At 32.3% G+C, this 19,886-nt stretch overlaps 2 protein-coding genes across 4 annotated transcripts in view; one reads left to right on the top strand and one right to left on the bottom strand.

Moving 5' to 3' along the window:
- LOC115233688 (hrp65 protein-like) overlaps window positions 1–14,843 on the top strand; it is a 21,814-nt gene extending 6,971 nt beyond the window's left edge. The window contains exons 2-13 of one of the 2 annotated variants that reach the window (XR_003883822.1): window positions 3,623–3,790; window positions 3,922–4,140; window positions 4,355–4,656; window positions 4,905–5,200; window positions 5,280–5,470; window positions 5,731–5,812; window positions 6,064–6,083; window positions 13,270–13,317; window positions 13,630–13,705; window positions 13,951–14,016; window positions 14,323–14,372; window positions 14,743–14,843. Coding sequence is in view for 1 of the 2 variants with exons in the window: in XM_029804247.1 (XP_029660107.1) it covers window positions 3,623–3,790; window positions 3,922–4,140; window positions 4,355–4,656; window positions 4,905–5,200; window positions 5,280–5,470; window positions 5,731–5,812; window positions 6,064–6,083; window positions 9,023–9,244 (1,500 nt within the window). In the remaining variant the exon portion in view is untranslated. Of the gene's footprint in view, window positions 1–3,622; window positions 3,791–3,921; window positions 4,141–4,354; window positions 4,657–4,904; window positions 5,201–5,279; window positions 5,471–5,730; window positions 5,813–6,063; window positions 6,084–9,022; window positions 9,455–13,269; window positions 13,318–13,629; window positions 13,706–13,950; window positions 14,017–14,322; window positions 14,373–14,742 lie in introns of those variants that run through there. The other variant, XM_029804247.1, reaches the window with a different exon arrangement.
- A 472-nt stretch (window positions 14,844–15,315) lies between these two features.
- LOC115233691 (cilia- and flagella-associated protein 298) overlaps window positions 15,316–19,886 on the bottom strand; it is a 52,661-nt gene continuing 48,090 nt past the window's right edge. For both annotated transcript variants that reach the window (XM_029804253.1, XM_029804252.1), the window contains one exon: window positions 15,316–18,817. In XM_029804253.1, the coding sequence (XP_029660113.1) occupies window positions 18,707–18,817 (111 nt within the window). In that variant the 3' untranslated portion in view covers window positions 15,316–18,706. The remainder of the gene's footprint in view (window positions 18,818–19,886) is intronic.

Raw genomic sequence — 19,886 nt, 5'->3', positions numbered from 1 at the left:
CACACACACACACACACACACACACACACACACACACACACACACACACACACACACACACACACACACACACACACACACACACACACACACACACACACACACACACACACACACACACACACACACACACACACACACACACACACACACACACACACACACACACACACACACACACACACACACACACACACACACACACACACACACGAGACAGAGAGAACCGTCCTTATTTCTGCCAATGCAAACACTGATGATAGGTAAGGTGTATTTAGCATCTGTATACGTCGAGAATGAAATTTACCGAAATTTGGCCGGTGTGTTTGATCGGAAAATTCCAGTTTCGTTTAATTCACGAATCCTTTTCCGCGTCTTTGATCTTTTTGAGCCATTCGAGCTGACAGAATTGACAGAAAATCATTTCTTTATATAATTAACTCTTATATTGTATAATTTTTAATATCAGATATATTAATTGAAATTCTCGATTACTTTACATATATTGCTATTCTCAATCATATATATAATATCTGTAATTATATTTCTACATTCAAATAGGAAAAAAACTATTTTTTTTTTTTTTTTTCGAATCGTACTGCCTTTGAATAGGACTCATCAAAACTGTTTCACCTTGATTGCATTTCCTATACTTTATATCTTTTCTCCTTCTCACTCTGTGACATATCGATTATTTTCATTTTAAATGCACAAATTGCAAGAGAACATACAATTATGACAAACTCATTCGGTTTCTTTCAACTTTAGCTTCATTCCCTTCTTAGCTTCACCCTCTAAAAAAAAAATAAATTAAAATTTACATAAAAAAAAGTATATTCGCGGACTTTAAGTGGAGGAGGAGAGAAAACTGCAGGAAGGTATAGAAGACGCAAGTGAAACGAACAGACTTTTCGCGGACGGTGAACGCACATGGTCGCATCGGTTGCGAGAAAGCTCTTAAAATTATTTTAAAAGTATTTTTTATACATTTGTAAAGGAAATATTTTTATATATTCTCGGAATATTTAAATTTAAATATATAAATTTGAGGACATTAGGGGAAGAGATATATATATATATATGTTATCGAGGAAGCGCACGAGATAGCGAGACCCGCGCAAGGCTGTGTAGGAGGAAGGGACCCATGCAGTAGGGAATGCGGCTTCGTGGGTGTCGTCACCGGAGAGTCTACGTCACGAGATACGCGCAGGAGGACGGACGGATGTAACCTTTCACGGGTTCAGATTATTAACCGCGTGGGCGAAGCGCGAGACGGAGATCTATGGCGTGCGCATCATTTATACGGGGTGTTCCGGGACCGTCGGATGTCCTTTTGCATCAGAATTCCCGGGCGATCCGAAGACGATTCTTCCTCGCGACCAAGATATCGAGACGATCAATTTTTGAAAGAAGAGAGAGAGAGACAACGACGTTTGTGATTAATTTCAAGATATTAAAATTTTTTTCACGGACATTTTTAATTCGCGGATTAATTACGGTGCTGTTGAAAAATTGAAAAAAAAAATGCGAGAAACGTCAAAAGGAGATCGTCTTCGAATTGACCGATTAAAGGGACATCGGGGGTGGTTCCGTGGATCACCTAGTACAGCTTTTGCGTGTCGTGCGACAGGTCGAGCGGTGTTCGGGGGTTGCGAGGAGAGGTTTTTTGCGAAGAGTGATCGTCTCGTACACATACCCACGCTCCCCATCCCTTTCCCTCCCGCGACCACCCACTCACCCCCTTCCCCTCGTCGTCTATCTCGCTCTCTCCGTGCGCAAGGGACCCCGAGCGTCGGGGGTTTACGTTGCCGGGACGGCAGATGTCAGGATGCCGGAGCAGAGCAACGACTATCGTGTGGTCGTGTTCGGGGCGGGCGGCGTCGGCAAGAGTTCCCTCGTGCTGCGTTTTGTGAAAGGATCCTTCCGCGAGTCCTACATACCAACCATCGAGGATACTTACAGACAGGTGAGTGTGAATCGGCCAGGGCGCCGGCGTGATTTCCTCCCAAAAAATGCACGTTCTTACAATTTACACATTTTTCACAACCGGCGACGATCCTCTCTCTGATAAATAATGTAATTAATTTTAGAGATAATGATTACGTGTGTTGGGGATTAATTTAAACGAAGCAAAAACTTAACTTCTCTGTTTTTTTTTTTTTTTTTTTTTTTTTTTTGGAATATTACCCGCAAAAAATTCGCGTCGTCTCGGCGCCATGTTGATGAAATGAAACTAATTCGTTCACGAGCCGGTCGCGTCCGCTTATTTCTCGGACGATATTCGAGGGCCTAGATTACGAAATTGCATTTTCTTTATACGAGAGCAATTCTAGATGAAGGATTTTATTCCAAAATTTTTCGATGTGAGTTCGAGAAATAGCTTATGCAAGAGAACTGCGTTTTCTAGAAAATATAGCGCATGGTTATTGAAATTGGAATAAACCATACGTTTGTGATTGACATACTTTTATACGCTTACGATGCCGCATTACCTCGTTAAATTCGGTAATGTTTAAATATTGAGCAATTGATATGAATCATCCGTAACGTACTTTTAGAGTCGGCCGAATAGATATAAAATGGCGTCCTTGCGTGCAAAATGGCGGTTCGTGTTCCTAAAATTCCGCGTTGCACGTGCTTCTCAAAGAGCTTGAGATGAATATTTTTATCATTCAGTGAGAAGTTAATACAATTATAAAAAACTTTGATAAACGAATGAATATTTTGATAAATATATTAATAACGATATTTTTAATTAAAATGAATTAAATATGAAAATATGTATAAATGAAATATTACGAAAAAACCAATTTTAAATTATATTAAAAGATTTATATGTATTGGGTTAGTCAAAAAGTTTGATTCGATTTTCAGTAGCTCGCATATAAGCAGCAATACTGATAATATTTTTATATTATATATACGATATATACGATTATATATATAATTTTAAAGATGACAATTTCAGCTATTATTTGCACATAGCATTAGTGCATTTATATTGCAGTTAAGTGCTGCATTTATTAATTAAAAATGAGCGTTAATAAAATGAATTTGCATCATATGTTATTTAAGTTTAGCGAAGATGTAAATGTTTCTGTCACCAACCGCATGGTTAAAGTTTTTGGAAAAACTGCAGTGACTAGTTAAGACAGTTAGAACATAATTAATGAAATTGATAATTAAATCATCATTCACTTCTATTGGGCGTTTAGTGTGTGATTTATATTCTAAATTAAAATCGCCATGTTTAAAATGTGCAAATAATTTTTTAACTGTTTTAATAGTCACCGTAGTATCTCCATAAACTTTACAAATGCTGTTGATGATAGCAGAAATGTCTTCTTTAAACTTAAACAACATATATCGCAAATGCACTTCATTAACACTCATTTTTAATTAACAAATGCAGTACTTAACTGCAATATAAATGCATTAATGCTATGCACAAATAGCTAAAGTTGTTACCTTTAAGATCATATATAATATATAAACATTATTAATATTGTTGCTTATATTACATTATGTGTCATCATTTATTGAAAATTAAATCAAACTTTTTGACTGACCCAATATTTTTTTATAATCTTATTACATGGAGATAATTATTTAATTTTAATAGATGAAAATGAATGACTCCATGGATGGAGGGATGGATAACCCATTGCCTGAAAGTGGAATGGGTGGTGGCATGGGTATGGGCATGGGTATGGGCCGTGGTGGAATGCGAGGAGGTGGAAGAGGTGGTCGTGGTGGTGGCGACAGAAACATGGTCAACAGATCTCAAGATGTAAGTTATATGTAATATTTTTTATATATTTCTTTTTTTTTTCTTTTTTTTTTTTTGGCATATATATGTATGTATGATAAGTACCTTTTATCAAGATGGCTGTTTTGATTAGATTTGGATGTTACTTTCAGGATCGATTAATGGAACGAGTCATGGCTATTGGTGGGCCCACTCATGAATTACCTCTGCAGGATACGACGGAAAAGAAATTTAGTGGCAGGAATCGTTTATATATTGGAAATTTGACAAACGATGTGACTGAGGAAGAAATACAGACTATGTTCCAAAAATATGGAGAAATATCTGAACTATTTGTAAATAAAGAGAAAAGTTTTGCTTTTCTCAGAATGGTAATTACAAATCATATATAATTACTTTATTATTAAATTATATAACCACATAAATTTTTCTTATTACAATATGAAATGATTAGAATAATTACCGTTTGATGCACCATGATGAAAATTTTTGGCTGTTAAATTTTGAATGATTATTGTTACTAAAATATATAACACTTTTTATAGTGGTATATTAGAAGATAATTCTTTTTTCTTCTATTCCTAGGATTATAAAGCAAATGCTGACACAGCAAAACGTGAATTAGATGGTACAATGCGCAAAGGTCGTGCATTAAAGGTACGTTTTGCCCCTCATTCATCGACGATCAAAATAAAAAATCTCACTCCTTGGACATCCAACGAACTTCTCGAAAGAGCCTTTGGAGTATTCGGCGAAATCGAGCGCGCGATAGTTAAAGTTGACGAAAGAGGCAAAAGCACTGGTGAAGGAATCGTTGAGTTCTGCCGAAAACCATCCGCTCAGCTGGCTCTGAGAAAATGTACAGAAGGTTGCTACTTTGTCACGGCGTAAGTTTCTAAAATCTTTCAACATACTTTAACGAATCCCCGACGCCACGCTTGTTTGATGTATTGTAATCTACAAGTGCCTAACAATTCTAGGGGTATAGAAAAATACGGTTTCACATAGGAAACATGGTCAATTAAATCTATAATTTGCTGTGTGCTGACACGTGAAACACAAGATTATTAAATTCAAAATAATTATTGATATGAAAAAATTTAAATTTAAAGAATTTGATTCTATCTTATTTTAGTTCTCTTCGACCAGTAGTCGTGGAACTATTTGAGCAACAGGATGACGTGGATGGTTATCCTGACAAGAATCTGCCACGCAAAAATCCAGAATTTTTCAAAGCACGTGAAATTGGGCCGCGTTTTGCGCAATTAGGAAGCTTCGAGCACGAGTACGGTACACGATGGAAGCAATTACACGAACTGTACAAACAGAAAGAGGAGGCATTAAAACGAGAAATGGCGATGGAAGAAGAAAAATTAGAAGCTCAAATGGAGTTCGCCAGATATGAACATGAAACAGAACTTTTGAGAGAACGTATGTATTTTAATGTGTGTACTAGTATTTAAAATACTATCTTTATAATATCATATAAATCGTATTTTTTATACCGCAGAATTGCGTATGCGCGAGGCGGATCGCGAAAGACAGAAAAGAGAGTGGGAAATGAAAGAGCGACAAGCCGAAGAACAGAGGACTCGCGAGGAGGAATTAAGACGTCGCCAACAGGAAGAAATGGCGATACGGATAAGGAGACAAGAAGAAGAATTACACAGGCGTCAACAAGAGAACAATTTGTTTATGCAGGTTTGTTGAAATTTTTCATGGTCGTAATATTGTACGGAATGGAAAATAACCATTTGCAGGGGTTCAGAGAAAAATACATCTTGTGTGGGAAGCCATAAGGTTGTGTTAAATAAAGTTTTGAACTTCCCACACACGTTGCATCTTTCTCTGAATCCTTAGCAAATGATAATTTTCTACCCTATAGTTTTTTTCTTAAAATGACAAATTAATTATTTAAATTATTATATACTCTCTTATAATTATCTCTTTTTATATTCAAGGAGCAGGCAATCCGTAGTGGAAGCGGAAAAAATTACGATTCTGTAAGCAACAATGATCGTGATGGATATGGTCAACCTGATGGTAAGTGTTCAGTTTTTATATAAGAAAAAGAAATCGTTCAAAACTATATCAAGATATAATTAGAACTATAGTATAATTTCATAAAATTTATATATTTTATATATATATGCATAGATATATATGCATAATTATAACTACACACATACAGTTTACAAACTTGTGATAGAGTTATATATCCATTTATATTTTTTTTTCAGTGTATTGTTATATTTTTACATCTCGTATTATATGATATAATTGTATTATTCCAGGTGGAAGCGGCATACCTGTGGTAACGTATCCCTTTTCTTTACTACTTTGTTTTTTAATCCATATTCTAGCATTAAGTTGTTCTTTCTTACGGGATTTAATTCCTTTCTATAGACATTTTCTTTTTTTCCATTCTCGAGCGGTACAACTTTGAAATATATTCTCATGCATTTTGCGCAAACTTTAGTCATTACAATGAGTGGAATATTGCGTCATGCATGATTTATTGCAAAACGCAGATATTGATATGATATATAACACCACAAAGTTAAATCAGGAGGGTTAATAAAATATTATCCCTAGTATTATTCCCAATTGAGCATGCTCTTCAATATAAACAGAGTTCTAATGTCTGCAAAGTCAACGAATATTTCTTTCATTATTTTGATTTTAATCAAATAATAAAGTATCATAAAAATCGATTTTTGATAATTATAACATGTGGAGGAATCAATGATGTGCATAGTGACATACTTGGACAATGAAAAACAACACTTCAGTATTACATGAAGTGTCAATACTGTAACAATAACTTTTTAGTTATATTCAAAATAATCTTTATTAATCGACATTGCTGTATGCAAAAAATCTAAACTTATTATATAGCTATTAGATATTATTATATCTAATTGAAAGATGAGCATATTTCTACTGACGATAAATACGGTTTCGTTTCGCATCTTCAAGATGCACGAATATCTCAATTTATAAAATTTATTGCTCGCTTTATGTGCGAAATCATCCATGGGAAATGCCGATGCCAATGATTTTACTCTGAAAGTTTTACTTGAGTCTGACTTTCTTATTACATATTGCCAAGCGCGTTATGTATGCGAACAGCGCAATATCTAAATTTTACTGCAGGGTTGGGACAAATTGATAAACTGCAGTTTTAATTATAAAAGAAGCCTTTTACTACTCTCTGCTACAAACATTGTAGTTAGGATTAGTGGTGAAATAACACCGTTAATTAACCTCGACAATTTTATGAATAATATTTACTTGACAGGTTTCGCTATATATATCGATTAATTAAAATATAATTAGGATATATAGAAAAACTTACTTTAGGTGATATTTCTGGTCTTTCGAAATTGACTTATAAGATAATGCTAGGTATAAATTAATGCCTATCATTATGATAATATACCTCTTAAACTCTTCGTACACACTTGCATAGAAATTACTTAGATCTACAAATACAAATGCCACATTGGTCTCTCCACATGATTGCAGACAGGAGACTCTGTGATCTATTATTCTGTTGTAGCGTTAAGATCAATTTCGTTTACTATGGAACATCTACTATGAAACGTTCATAATTTGGTATCGCGGCGTTTATCATGCTTTCTGTGATAAATTATGAAAGAAATAATGCGGCGAAAAAATATTTGCGAAATAATACAGTTCCATAGTAGCTATGTATTATATATTGACCAAGAAATGCCCAACTAGACTTTTATCTATAGTTTTATTAAGATATTGAGACGAAAATATCTCAGGAAATTTAATTCTCATATATCTTGGCAGATTCTTCAATTAGATTGATTTGAATTTTGTCTATTTGTTTTAAACTTTATAGGACGACTTTAATACTTGGAAGCATACTCTTTATACAGAATGTTAATATCCATGCACATTGTTATATGTGTATGTTTATATAATAATATTCATATTTTATATTATATAAAATAATATATATATTTTATATATTTATAATAATACTGACTTATGCAATACAGTACGTATTTAAAGTACGAGCACTAAAAAAAAGTTTGCTTAGAGATCTTGATCACGCCTCTTTGCTACTTACATTTGTGCTCGGAACTTAAAGATTACGTAGAAGCTTAATGTCAGTACCTTACTCTTAAGCAACGGAAGTTATTTTCAACTTCTTTTAATGCGTGAAATTGATTTATCACATGATAAACCGATGAATTGACCACTTTTTATTTCGACATATCTTGATATGCATTTATTGATACAATTCCTCATTACTCTTTGATTACGAGGTATAAGCCCGTTCGTAAATTCTCCAATATACAACAATTATGTGACTACTTAATAATTGTTATACTTTATTGGGAGTGGGAGAAAAACTTATTTAAATTAACCATGTAGTATATAGGCGTACAAACATGGCGTTTGTACTATGTACATCTATACAGGGAACACATAGACAATTTTTGCTTATCGCTATGCGATATGTAAAATGAAATGGACTTTATCATCACCCAATTTATAGCATCCCTGATACATACTAAACATATCAATTGCATTATTACAGAAATAAAAAATAGCAATAATCTTTATAATAATTTATCAATTGACCAATTTATCTTTCTTAATCATACTTCAACTGTAATTTAAAATTCTCGATTCGTCGGCACGTAATACAATCGCGGAGCGATTGTATTTATTGTTATGTCTAAAATGCAGTTTGCGAATTTCGGTTTTTACTCTTGGATCGAAGTCGTGTTTAAGAGGATAAATTGTATGAGATAAAATTATGAAAGTATAGTAAACGATTACACACTGATATTTACCCATTGATATTGCCCTAACGAAAGTATTGTCTGTTTCGTCTATGTTGGGCATTCTCTTGGTCTAATAATTAATCGATGTCACAGAACGTATATCCGCCAGAAAAAAAGAAAATCTATATTAATAAGAGCTGTATTTAATGCAGTGTAAACTGCGCACATCAACGCACAAACAGCAATCTAACATTGTGTTTTCCCCTTTCTTTTCTATGTGATTTGACGAAAATTGACGATGACCTGTGCTGCTGTCAAACATGGATGGTCGCCCTGAACCGTACGGAATGTACTTATGGTACATCCGCAAATCACACGCACACACGCGTATTGTGCATTCCTCTGTGATGTGCGAACGACTTTCTCATCAATAATTACCAACAAAAATTCCCATACGATTCTTATTCTTTGCATATTTCTATAGGATCCAAAATCCTTCATGGATGCGTATAATAATATGGATCGCGGTAGTAGAGGGGGAGGTGGTTATAACGATGACCGCGGACAGATAATGGATTTAATGGATATGAGGGTTGATATGGGCAATATGGGTGGTAGCCGCGGTGGTAGTGGTGGTAGTGGACGTTGGCAAGGAAACGACCGAAATCGCCCAGACGATTATCCTAACAAACGCCGACGATATTAAGCAATGCGCAATATGGAATCTTGTTCCGTTGATTTCTTGAAGCGACACTACAAATTGTACTATGTCCTTCATTCATTTCTCTCACTTTTATATCACTTGGCTATCTTGATAACCCAAAGAGGAAATGGAGAAGGAGTAGTGTAGAAGATGGAATATGATTTATAAGAATGATATTGGACATCATCCAGAATAAATATTCCGATTTGCGAATATTCGAGATGCGTGAAAGTTTGGATTTAGACGCCATAGTGTTTTGATACTTTGACAGATTCTGTGTCCTCCAGATGACATTTCTTCTCGATGTACTCCCGTTGGATATCAACTAACGATATATTCAATTATTAAGAGAATTAATGCCATCGATTTACTTATACGTTTTAGAAATCTGCTTTAAATTGCTGTTTATACGCTGAGAAGTCCATGCAAAATATCATTAATTCAAAAGTAATATTTCACATATATTATATTATTGAACACAATTTTTTTCGCAATTTCATCTTCAACTCGTGTCCTGACTTCAAACACGTCATAAACTTGAGTCTTATACTTCATAGTTAATGTATTTCATATTTATGATATATAAATATGAGGAAACCATAATCTGTATATCATAAATATATATATAATCAGGAATTTGAGTTATTATAGTTAATTTATCTCATATTTATATATTAAATATGAGATAAATTATGAAGTAAGATTCAAAGGGATGATTTATTTGAAGATGTTTTGAAAATGTAAATAATATTAGGATAACAGAGTATAACTTCATTTTTGTCTTATGACATGGCTTTTTTTTTAATACGCCATTACTTTATTAAATTTTTCATTGTAGAAATTTGGACAATATCATTTATAATTATTCTTTCTCTCATAAAATTAGATTATATTTAACATAGCAGGCTACAATTTTATTATCTTTTTGATAAATTAATTAATGAAAAATTAACTTTTTGATCAGACTGGATTTTCTTTATCTTATTGTTTTGTACTTTATCTAAATTATAAAAACAATATTAATGTATAAGTGACGACAGACGTCATGACTGGAATGCAATGATTCCAAGCGAAATCTGCACTAATACACTTGCTTTATTCTGAAGATTAGTATTATGTCATTGTCTAGGTGTGCTAAGCATGGTGAACGCATCATGATATGCAAATTTGTCAGTTTTTAAATATCCATCAGTGATTATTTTAGTATAAGATATTATATATACACATATATACACACATACGCGCGCAGTATATTATCCGCAAATATAATATTCAATACTTTGTGAAAAAAAAAACTTGATCTATAGAGAGAGGCGTGATTTTAAAAATAAAGGTATACAATATACAAATTTATATATATACATATTAATTTGACTGATTACTATTTATTTTTACTATCTATTACTCTATTTCTTTCATATAAATTGCATACACAACTGATTTTAAATTACAGATTATATTTCTCTTTTGCTATTACATAAAATATTTCCTGATTACAGTTTTTTTTTACTTTCAGTTCAACGATTTTATATATCTTCTATAGACAAGATTTTACAAATTGGAATTTTTTTTTAAGGAGGGTTCCCGTATGCTTTATGATTATTTATTTATTTTTTTTTTAATTTTTTTTAAATTTAAAAAAATTTTTTTTATTTTTACTCCGTGTATCTGAAAGATTTAAATTGCTTAAAATTGTACTTCATGTATAATTTGTGTATGGAAAATTAGAATTTATAATAATTGTCATTAAATAAATCGATGCGCGCATCGTAAGTTTACAGAAATTAAAATATGCTATCAGAAAATATCGATAAAAGAATATTTTATACTAGCTAAGTTTCTCTTTAAAACAAATTTTCTAATAAATGATTGTGGAGTATTTGAAACAAGATTTATAAAAGTGATTTTGATAAGAATCTGCAATTGTTAAAAGAGTTGTATGACTAATTTTCATTATTTAATTATACATATGAAGTTTTTAATTCTTATACAATGGATGGTAAAAAAACATTCTTTATACAAAAATAGTCCGATATGTCTGCAGTTCAAGGATCCTCTATCAATGTAATTTCCATTTTCATTATTTGTGACGATATTATGACAATTTTGTGTATTATCCTGATTTTTTAAGAATCGCTATAAATAATAAGAAAAAAAGCATTTTTTTGAAGAATCTTCCACGTTCCCGTATTTAATAACGACATAATATTCATTTAGAACTGAATATAATTAATCAAGAATCTTTTTTAACGGAGAAGAGACTGCAATCACAAGATAAGCTTACTTACTCGAAACTGCTAGTCAATGAACTACCTGTTAACGAGGTGAGTAAATTTTGTAAAACTGTTATTATATATATACATATACATAATTTTACTTTAATCTTCGGGTGGGACGTTGAACCATTAGCAAAAATTACAAAGTGATCGTTTATCGATTACTCAATATGAATCATATTTTAAACACTTTATATACAATTATTTTTGTGACTTTTAGAACATATACATATATGTTATGTGAACAGATTGTATGAGGATTACTTTGTAACATTTGCTGACAGACTTTATGTACTGATAAAGTTGATTGGAATTTATATAATAGGCTAACAAACATGCAACTAATATTGTTCAAACAGATGATTTTACACTTCGTAAATGCTTTTATCTCCGGAGACTCATTTAATAATAAATCTTATTCTAATAAATTTTACTCTAAATATAATCATATGTGACGAATTAAACATTTGATCAGCCTAGACGGTACTTCTTTTTACCTATGACAACCACGATATGTGGACGCGTACTTTAATGAAAGGTTGTCTAGGTCTAGCTATTGAAATCTAGGCTGTGATATAGATAACAAATTTAACAAATTCTTACTTTTATGTCACTTTGAGTGACAAAAAATATAAGGTGATATATATTTTATATTAGTTCTGAGAAAAATATTTTTTTTATATAGCGATGTGATATTATTATTTAAAAAGTAATCTTGTGAAATAGAAAATGTGTGAATATTGACTATGTAAAATAATTTTATTAGGAAGGGAACGATTTTTTAGCACACATGGATATTATATCTCTGCTATGACTAAATGCGAGAAAAACGCAGATGTCTGTAATTCGTTAATCCTAGGATGCAACTTTATAGCTATAAGAAATATTTCATAATAATATAAACTTGTATAGAAAGAGATCTGAAACAATTCAGATTTCAAAAAAAAAATTTTCTTGTAGTTAATGACACTATACGATCTCTTCAAAATTAGTTCCCAGCGCAAACGTAGTCAAAGTTAGTTGCGACCAATACTTGTTCTTTCTCGCACTGTGAAAAAAAAATCAGTGTTTTGCAAGAAATTTTTGAAATTCTCGAAACTTTTTTAGGTACATATGTATTTTTGTGTACACTGCAACGTTGTATGATCAAAACATATTACGGGGTATAGAATACACTAAAAATTTAACCGTTTTGTATAACGAAACTTAAAATCATTTTGAAGCAAATTAGGAATTACCTGCTATAATAGCTTCTTTTTTTTTCAAATCAACATTATACAATTTTTATGATAATCGCATAATAACGGAATATTTATAAATGTTTTAAATGTTATAGTTTTAAAATTTTAACACATTTAAGCAATGTAAATGAACTTTATAAATCTACTATACCTGAAAAATTATTTTTTTATATTTTCTGTGTTTTTATAGATCAATATATATATCATGAAACTTCGCGAATCACACACACACATACACATATATACATTTACAATTTATTTGAAACACTTATATAATACAAGTGTTATTTTTAATCATATCACCGTTTTATATAGCGTTAAAAATTATTATGCTTGCAATCAAATATTGACATAAAATACATAATGCTATCAAAGCTCATCAAACAACTTATATTTCGTGTTTTATAGGCTGAAGTTAATTATACATGAACGTCCAAGTTTTTAAAATCTAAATCACCTAAAGACAACATTCTTAACAAGCATATATTTATCAAATGTTATGTGTTTTCAGATTAGCGCACCAGCTGGTTGAACAGAAAGACCATTCAGAAATATATAGGTAGTTTTCAATATTATCTCTCATTTAGTTAGCTTTAAACAGTTTTAAGTGTTGACAATTAGAGTCTACATGTGCGATTACATTTCTTTCGCGTAAATGTGTATAAAGTTTGCTTATTTTACAATAATTTGTGCTATATCATTGGCTGATTTGTTCTTAATAAAATTTGCACATTATAACATAAATATTATTCATTTCGAAGATCTGTGATAGTAAAACGATCCTAATGTACTGATGATGCTTGAAAAATTTTATCGATATTGATGAATATTCTTTACACCTAATAATATAATTTTTTCTTATGATTTACAGTCTGATATCTTGAAACAGCGCCCATACTCGACATTATTACATGAAGTACATAATACCTAGTCCGTATATGGTTAAGGTTTGTAAAATTTTTAATATACTTTGTATGCACACATACACACATAACATATATATTATCGTTTTTTATTTTACTGATTCGTTTGTTATGATGATAGATTTTATGATAAATGATTCTGATCTAATGATCTAATGATTTATAATTGTCCTAACGTGTACTGAATCTAATCGAGACATGATTTACACGATTAATACGATAACTACGATATGTCGTCAACTTTATTATTCTTTATTTTTGTGTTAAAGGTCCATAATGAAGAGAAGAAAACGCAAATTGATATGATACATGGAACACATCAATTATAATTAAAGGTGAGAATATTGTCAGAAATATTTATTTAAAAAAAAATACGTGCACACATGTTTTAATGATACGTATTATATGTATATCCTAAAAACGAATGATATAAATATGTAATATCTAATATTATAATTTTATCAATATTCATATAAAATATCAAGACTGCAATGATGATATTCTTTCGGGGCTGAAACCTGATGTAAAAAATCTAATTCCAACGTGTACATTTTTTTAACTGAAGCAAGTCTTGAATTATATTTTGCTTCTCGGTTAATTAGTTATCTACTTCTAGTTTTTAATTAAAATGTTTTGTACAGGGATCTCACGAGACACTCAAGGATATCTTTCGCCAACAAGTGAAAAAAAGGTAAAGTTTACTGCTTAATTAACACATAAAAAAAAAAAAAAAAATTCGACAAAAAAAGATTAGGCATGATAGAAAATATAAATTGAGTGAAGAATATTGTAACAAGTTAGGCTGCGCTTTATTAATGATATAGTCAACTAAATTTTTTTTAAATAAAAAAAAATTATTAGTAACATCTTTTATTACAAAAATATAAATAGATTACATATACACAAATAGCCTTTTTATGTAGTAAATGATCTGATGAAAATTGGCTAGAGTCCTGAATGAAAGATGATAAACTGTTCGTCATATACTGATATTTGTATGGCATTTCAATTTTTATCATGAATTCCTTTTTACAAAAGTAATAAATTTCTGTCTGTTACAGCATTTTTTACAGTGATGCAGTGGTGCAAAGGGAGGAAACTTTATTCAAAAATTCATATTGAATTTTTTATATCTGAATAAAAATTCTCTTATTAATAATAATAATGTGTCAAAACCGATTTATTCTATCACAAAAATTACCATGTAATTTGATTCACATATTACATAACATAATGCATAATTATTTAGCGAATATGAGATTGAAAGCGACATACGAGGACATATTAGGTAAATTTAAGATAAGAGGAAGGTACAAGAAAAATCTAATAAAATATATATCGTGAAAAAAGCTTTGACAACATTTTATTGTTAACCGCAGAAAAAGCCATATACACTTTCACACGAAATCGATCATAGTTCGATAATAATATCGAAAAATTCATAATAATTGAAATGTACATAAATATAAAGACGACGACGGCAATGTTGCATGTTCTTCTCGTGTGTGCAAGAACTGTACAAAAATTATCTTTTGCGAACACACTCGTTGAATAACTTATTCAATGATGTTATTCAGGGCAACTATATATATCATTTCTTTTCTTTTTTCATTATTTTAATAAAATGATGCAAATTACGTTCCGAGGTGCGCTTTTATTAAGTTTCACAGAGCTTTAACTTCACGTATGAGATGCGATATACTTAAAATCGATAATCGAATACACGGCCGGAGCGGGTGGAAGGAACGATTTTTGGTGTTTTGCGCTTCTATAAATCTATCTAATCCTATGTACTTTTAGCCGCGACGGTCAAGTGCCACATAATTATATATACATATATATATATATTTATTGGTACTATCCGAACGCAGCACGCACTTTTGTTTTTATATCGCGAGTTAGTACAGATCACTGAACTTTATATACTGGAACGCGCATCAATGAGTCAAAAGAGATTTTTTTTAATTTTCTCTTTTTTTTTTACAGTATAACTTTTTAATAAGTTTCTTTTAGATTCTATAGATAAAGATTGCCTGATCATAATAAACACTAATTAAAACTTTTAACAGAGCTTATACAAAGCTTTCAATATGCTCAAAGGATAGAAGCATACTCTTTTTTTCTCTTTTGGCTCGCTTTTTCCATATAAGAAGTATATGGGAAAGCGCGTTCTATAGTACATACAGAGTTCGCAGAAATTAACAACAGCGATTTAAAATGTTTTGACGTTGCGTGCTCTATCGTATAAGTCTCTATATTTTTGTTATAATTATATATAATATACCTCTTTTTTTTCTAGAATTCTCTTTTGCAGCGACTTTAATTTTTCACACAATATTTTATTTCTCTCTTGCTATCGTATTGCTCTACCAATGCTTCGAGAAACTTGCGCTCAACGTGTATCAATAAAATCTAATCGATTATTTTTCTTTCTCCCATATTCGTTCAACATTTTATCGACATTTTATATATCAATTATACTTTTGTATCTGTTAATACTTATTAAATATTCTTTTAATTATTGTAGATCACAGACAACTTGTTCTTAATCCATAAAAACAATTCAATTATCTTTTCTTCTTTTTCATAGATTATCGATGTGTGTAGAATGTGCCTTTCGTGATGGTATGTGTCGTGTATATGTGCATGTGTGTATATGATCGCAGAAGTAGCACGAATTCCGGAAACGCGAATCGATGTTGAGCATTAATTACATGCGATTTTTTTTTACACTTTGGCCAATTTAATTAATTTATTGGCCGCATGAAACATTAACATTTTCAAGAGCTCCACAAGCGTCGTAAATAATCGCAAATAATTTATCCTTTTTAATGAAGTATTTAACGTTTCGATACAAACATTATAACGAAATATTCAGATATCTTGAGATAATACTCTGTTATTCCTAGGATCAGTTTCCATGCGGCAAACGTTTGGTCGATATTCCAGGCGACGTTAGCGCTTTATAAAATCATAATGCAGCGTACAACTAATTATATTCGCGGTTGATATTGAAACGATAATAAGATAAGCCGTTCTTTTTTTAAGTGTTAGAACTAGCACGAAGCTCATTACGATTGATTGAGATCGTGATTTATAAACCACAAAGCTCAAATATAAGTTTTGCCCCCTTTCGAAGGACTACGAAGTAGCTCAATTTTATAAAAATATAATGTTAAAATACAAATGATACTGAAAAGATTTAGGTAACGACATCCGTTTCTTTTAGCCTCTTGATATTATTTTCTTCTCTTGCTTTTTCTATAAAAAAATTTGCGTCATAATTTATCTCGTTAGAGATGTAAAAAGCAATAACTGAGCGCATCTAAAAACAGCGAGTATCTGGATTTGTGCTCGCTGAAGTTTGCTCTTTTGTCATACCGTGTGTATAATATACTGCTATACGTGTTTCTTCGCCTTGTGTGTTACTCGTATCGATTTAAACGCGCATATATATATATATATGTATACATATAGCAGTCGTAAGACTCGCGAAGTGGTACCTACGTTTCTTCGAGCATGTGTGTCAGTCAGGTACCTGAAAAAACGTTGGAATTTGTGCGTGTGAAGATCATAGTATATATAATATGGACGAGGCCGCAACGGGGTGCGGGGGTGGACTCTTGCGAATCGCGCGTTTTATACTTGCAAAAAAGCGTGTCGCCAAGTTTAGTTAGTTTAAAAGTGGAACGGACATGGTGTGTCGTGGTCTGATAAAAAGTGTCTACGATGCATGGGTGAGTGGACGCATCATGATCACACAACAAGCAAATTACCTGATTAATACTCGTAACGTTTAACGGTAGTTTAGCTCATAATGTTTACTGATTAAATTTTTTAGTCCATAGATAACTCGTGACCCTAATATACAGATAGCGTGTGATGCTGCGAGTTTGTTGATCCTCTTCACGCATCTTTCCCTTTTTTTTCCTTCCTTCCTCTGCGTTCTCCGGACGTCCGCTCGGTATCGTTGAGTGAACCAGAGAGAGAGAGAGAGAGAGAGAGAGCCATTTGTTTATATACTCGGAGTGCACTTTCGTTGCAAAAATTCATATCGATCGTTTTGAGAAGCACGTAGTCCGTAACTTGGTGAGATCGAATCGTTCAATAATATGTCAATCTAGAAATTTACGATTCGTCCAGAGACAGATTTATAATCGGCCATTTTATAAACTTTTATCCTGTATAGTATATATAAATTTTTTTGATATTTATAATTTTTTCACATACATGCATCTTTTTCTTCTTTATTCAGAAATAGCGTGGATTTCAATGTTTCTGGACTTGTGTCGCTCCCAAAATGACAGATCTATCTTTCCCCTTCACGCAGGACGATCATCTGCCGCCGCAATTGTGGAAAATCGCTCAAAAATATATAGCGTGTACGCTGTGAACGCGCTTGCATATACGACGTAAGGACAGATTCTTCGTGTTTGCGGAATGCGATAGGCACGAGATACACGCGAGCTGGTTTCGGATCGCACTTTGACAAAGCTACGAAGAAGGCATCGTGCGAGGTAAATCAATTCCGGCACGCGGAATAAATGGCTTACCGCGTGCCAAACGTTAAACATTGCAAGAAACGAAGAACTTTTTCGGCGTATTCGAGCATCGCACTCGAAGAGAATTGGGATCTCCTGGTGCGCGCGAGCTGCGACAGAATTATATGATATACTTATGCGACTTCGCGCGATTGAGCTATTATCGAGTACGAAAAAGTTCGTCGCAAAATATCATTGTGATATCTGTAGGTGTAGTCGGCGCTGTCTTTGTTAGTCGGGAACAGATTTACAATAGAGAGAATGGCAGATTTATCGAGATTTCCTCTGTAATCACCGTGTATTCGAGTTGTGCTCGGGGTACCGAGTGTGCCTCTGGTTCACTCCGTGAATCGCGAGGGTGGATTCTTTTTTTAGTCGATCCTGAGAGAAAGGTAACTTGGCTCTTCCTCGATCGTTGAAGCTTCTTTAGCCAAGTTTTGTAACATCTTGATTTTTTTTTTTACAAACGCGACATGAGAATCGCTCAGTGTGGTCTCCACGAAATATTATTCAGACCTTGAAAGTGCCGCTTCAGACTGCCACTGTCGGCCCAGGGGGAGTCGAGATACTCGTCGTCATCGTCTTGCTCAAGTTTCTGTAAGGGAAAAAGATTTGCTTACTAACGGAGAATTATTATTTCTCTCGCCTTTAAATTCTCGCAAATTAAATTAAATTAAATTAAATAATTACTAAATTTAATTTAATTACATAAAAAACAATCATTTTTAGAAAATTTGTAGTTAGATTTTTTAATTCATTTAAAAAATGATGTTCATATAATTTCATATATAATATATATTTAATTATATTTATGATTACAGCATTGTAACTAATATGTTACTCTTTCGATATATCAGAAGATTTTATATTTTCTCTGTATATCTTAACTTAATTAATTTCCTATCAGTTTTTCGCATATTAGTTCACTTTATGAATTCAAAGCTTCGTTGATACCCCAAACTTGCTTCTCTATGTACATAGAGCGCGAACGACCCTAATACCTCGGTTTATATAAGCTCGCATAGCATTCGTGAGCAGGGACCGCGAGAATTCGGCAACGTAGAGAAGCTGTCGTTCGAAAACCATGAGGAGGGTTGAGAAAGCAAGGGTGAGTTAGGCGGGGCTTGGGTGGTTGTTGGGTCAGAATCAATGTTCGCGTCCTTGCTTGGTTTCTCTCACGCATTCCGCATAAATGTCAAAACCACAAGTTCTCTCAATCGCGTGGGGACCGACGTCGTCTGATGATTGATCTTATAAGCACACGTGCAAACTCGTGTCGCACGAAAGCATGCGTCAAGTATGTATTCAGGTAAAATAAGTTAAATCAAGTAATTGGCCATTTACTCTGTAGGATAACAAGTTTTTCTAAGCTTCAAAATAAAAAAAAAAGGATTGTGATTATCAAAATATTTTTTTGTCTTATCTCGATCTTTTAATCTTATCTCTAATAAAATTAAATAACAATTTTTTAATAATATCCATAAGATATATTCACGAGAAGATCTCCCTATTTTACATTTGGCGCTTAATTGTAAAATTTGTTCAAAAGGAATTAAAAAGATTATTTAATGCATATAAATTTTTTTATGTGAGAAATATAAAGCTTGGTATATCTCGATATGCTATGAGAATAAAAAAAAAAGATACAAATATAATTTCAGCAG

The sequence above is a fragment of the Formica exsecta genome, unplaced genomic scaffold (genome assembly GCF_003651465.1).
Source record: "Formica exsecta isolate Colony F162 unplaced genomic scaffold, ASM365146v1 scaffold182, whole genome shotgun sequence".
Lineage (NCBI taxonomy): Eukaryota > Metazoa > Arthropoda > Insecta > Hymenoptera > Formicidae > Formica > Formica exsecta.
Note: the sequence above shows the minus strand (reverse complement) of the source record. Positions and strands in the feature narration are given on the sequence as shown.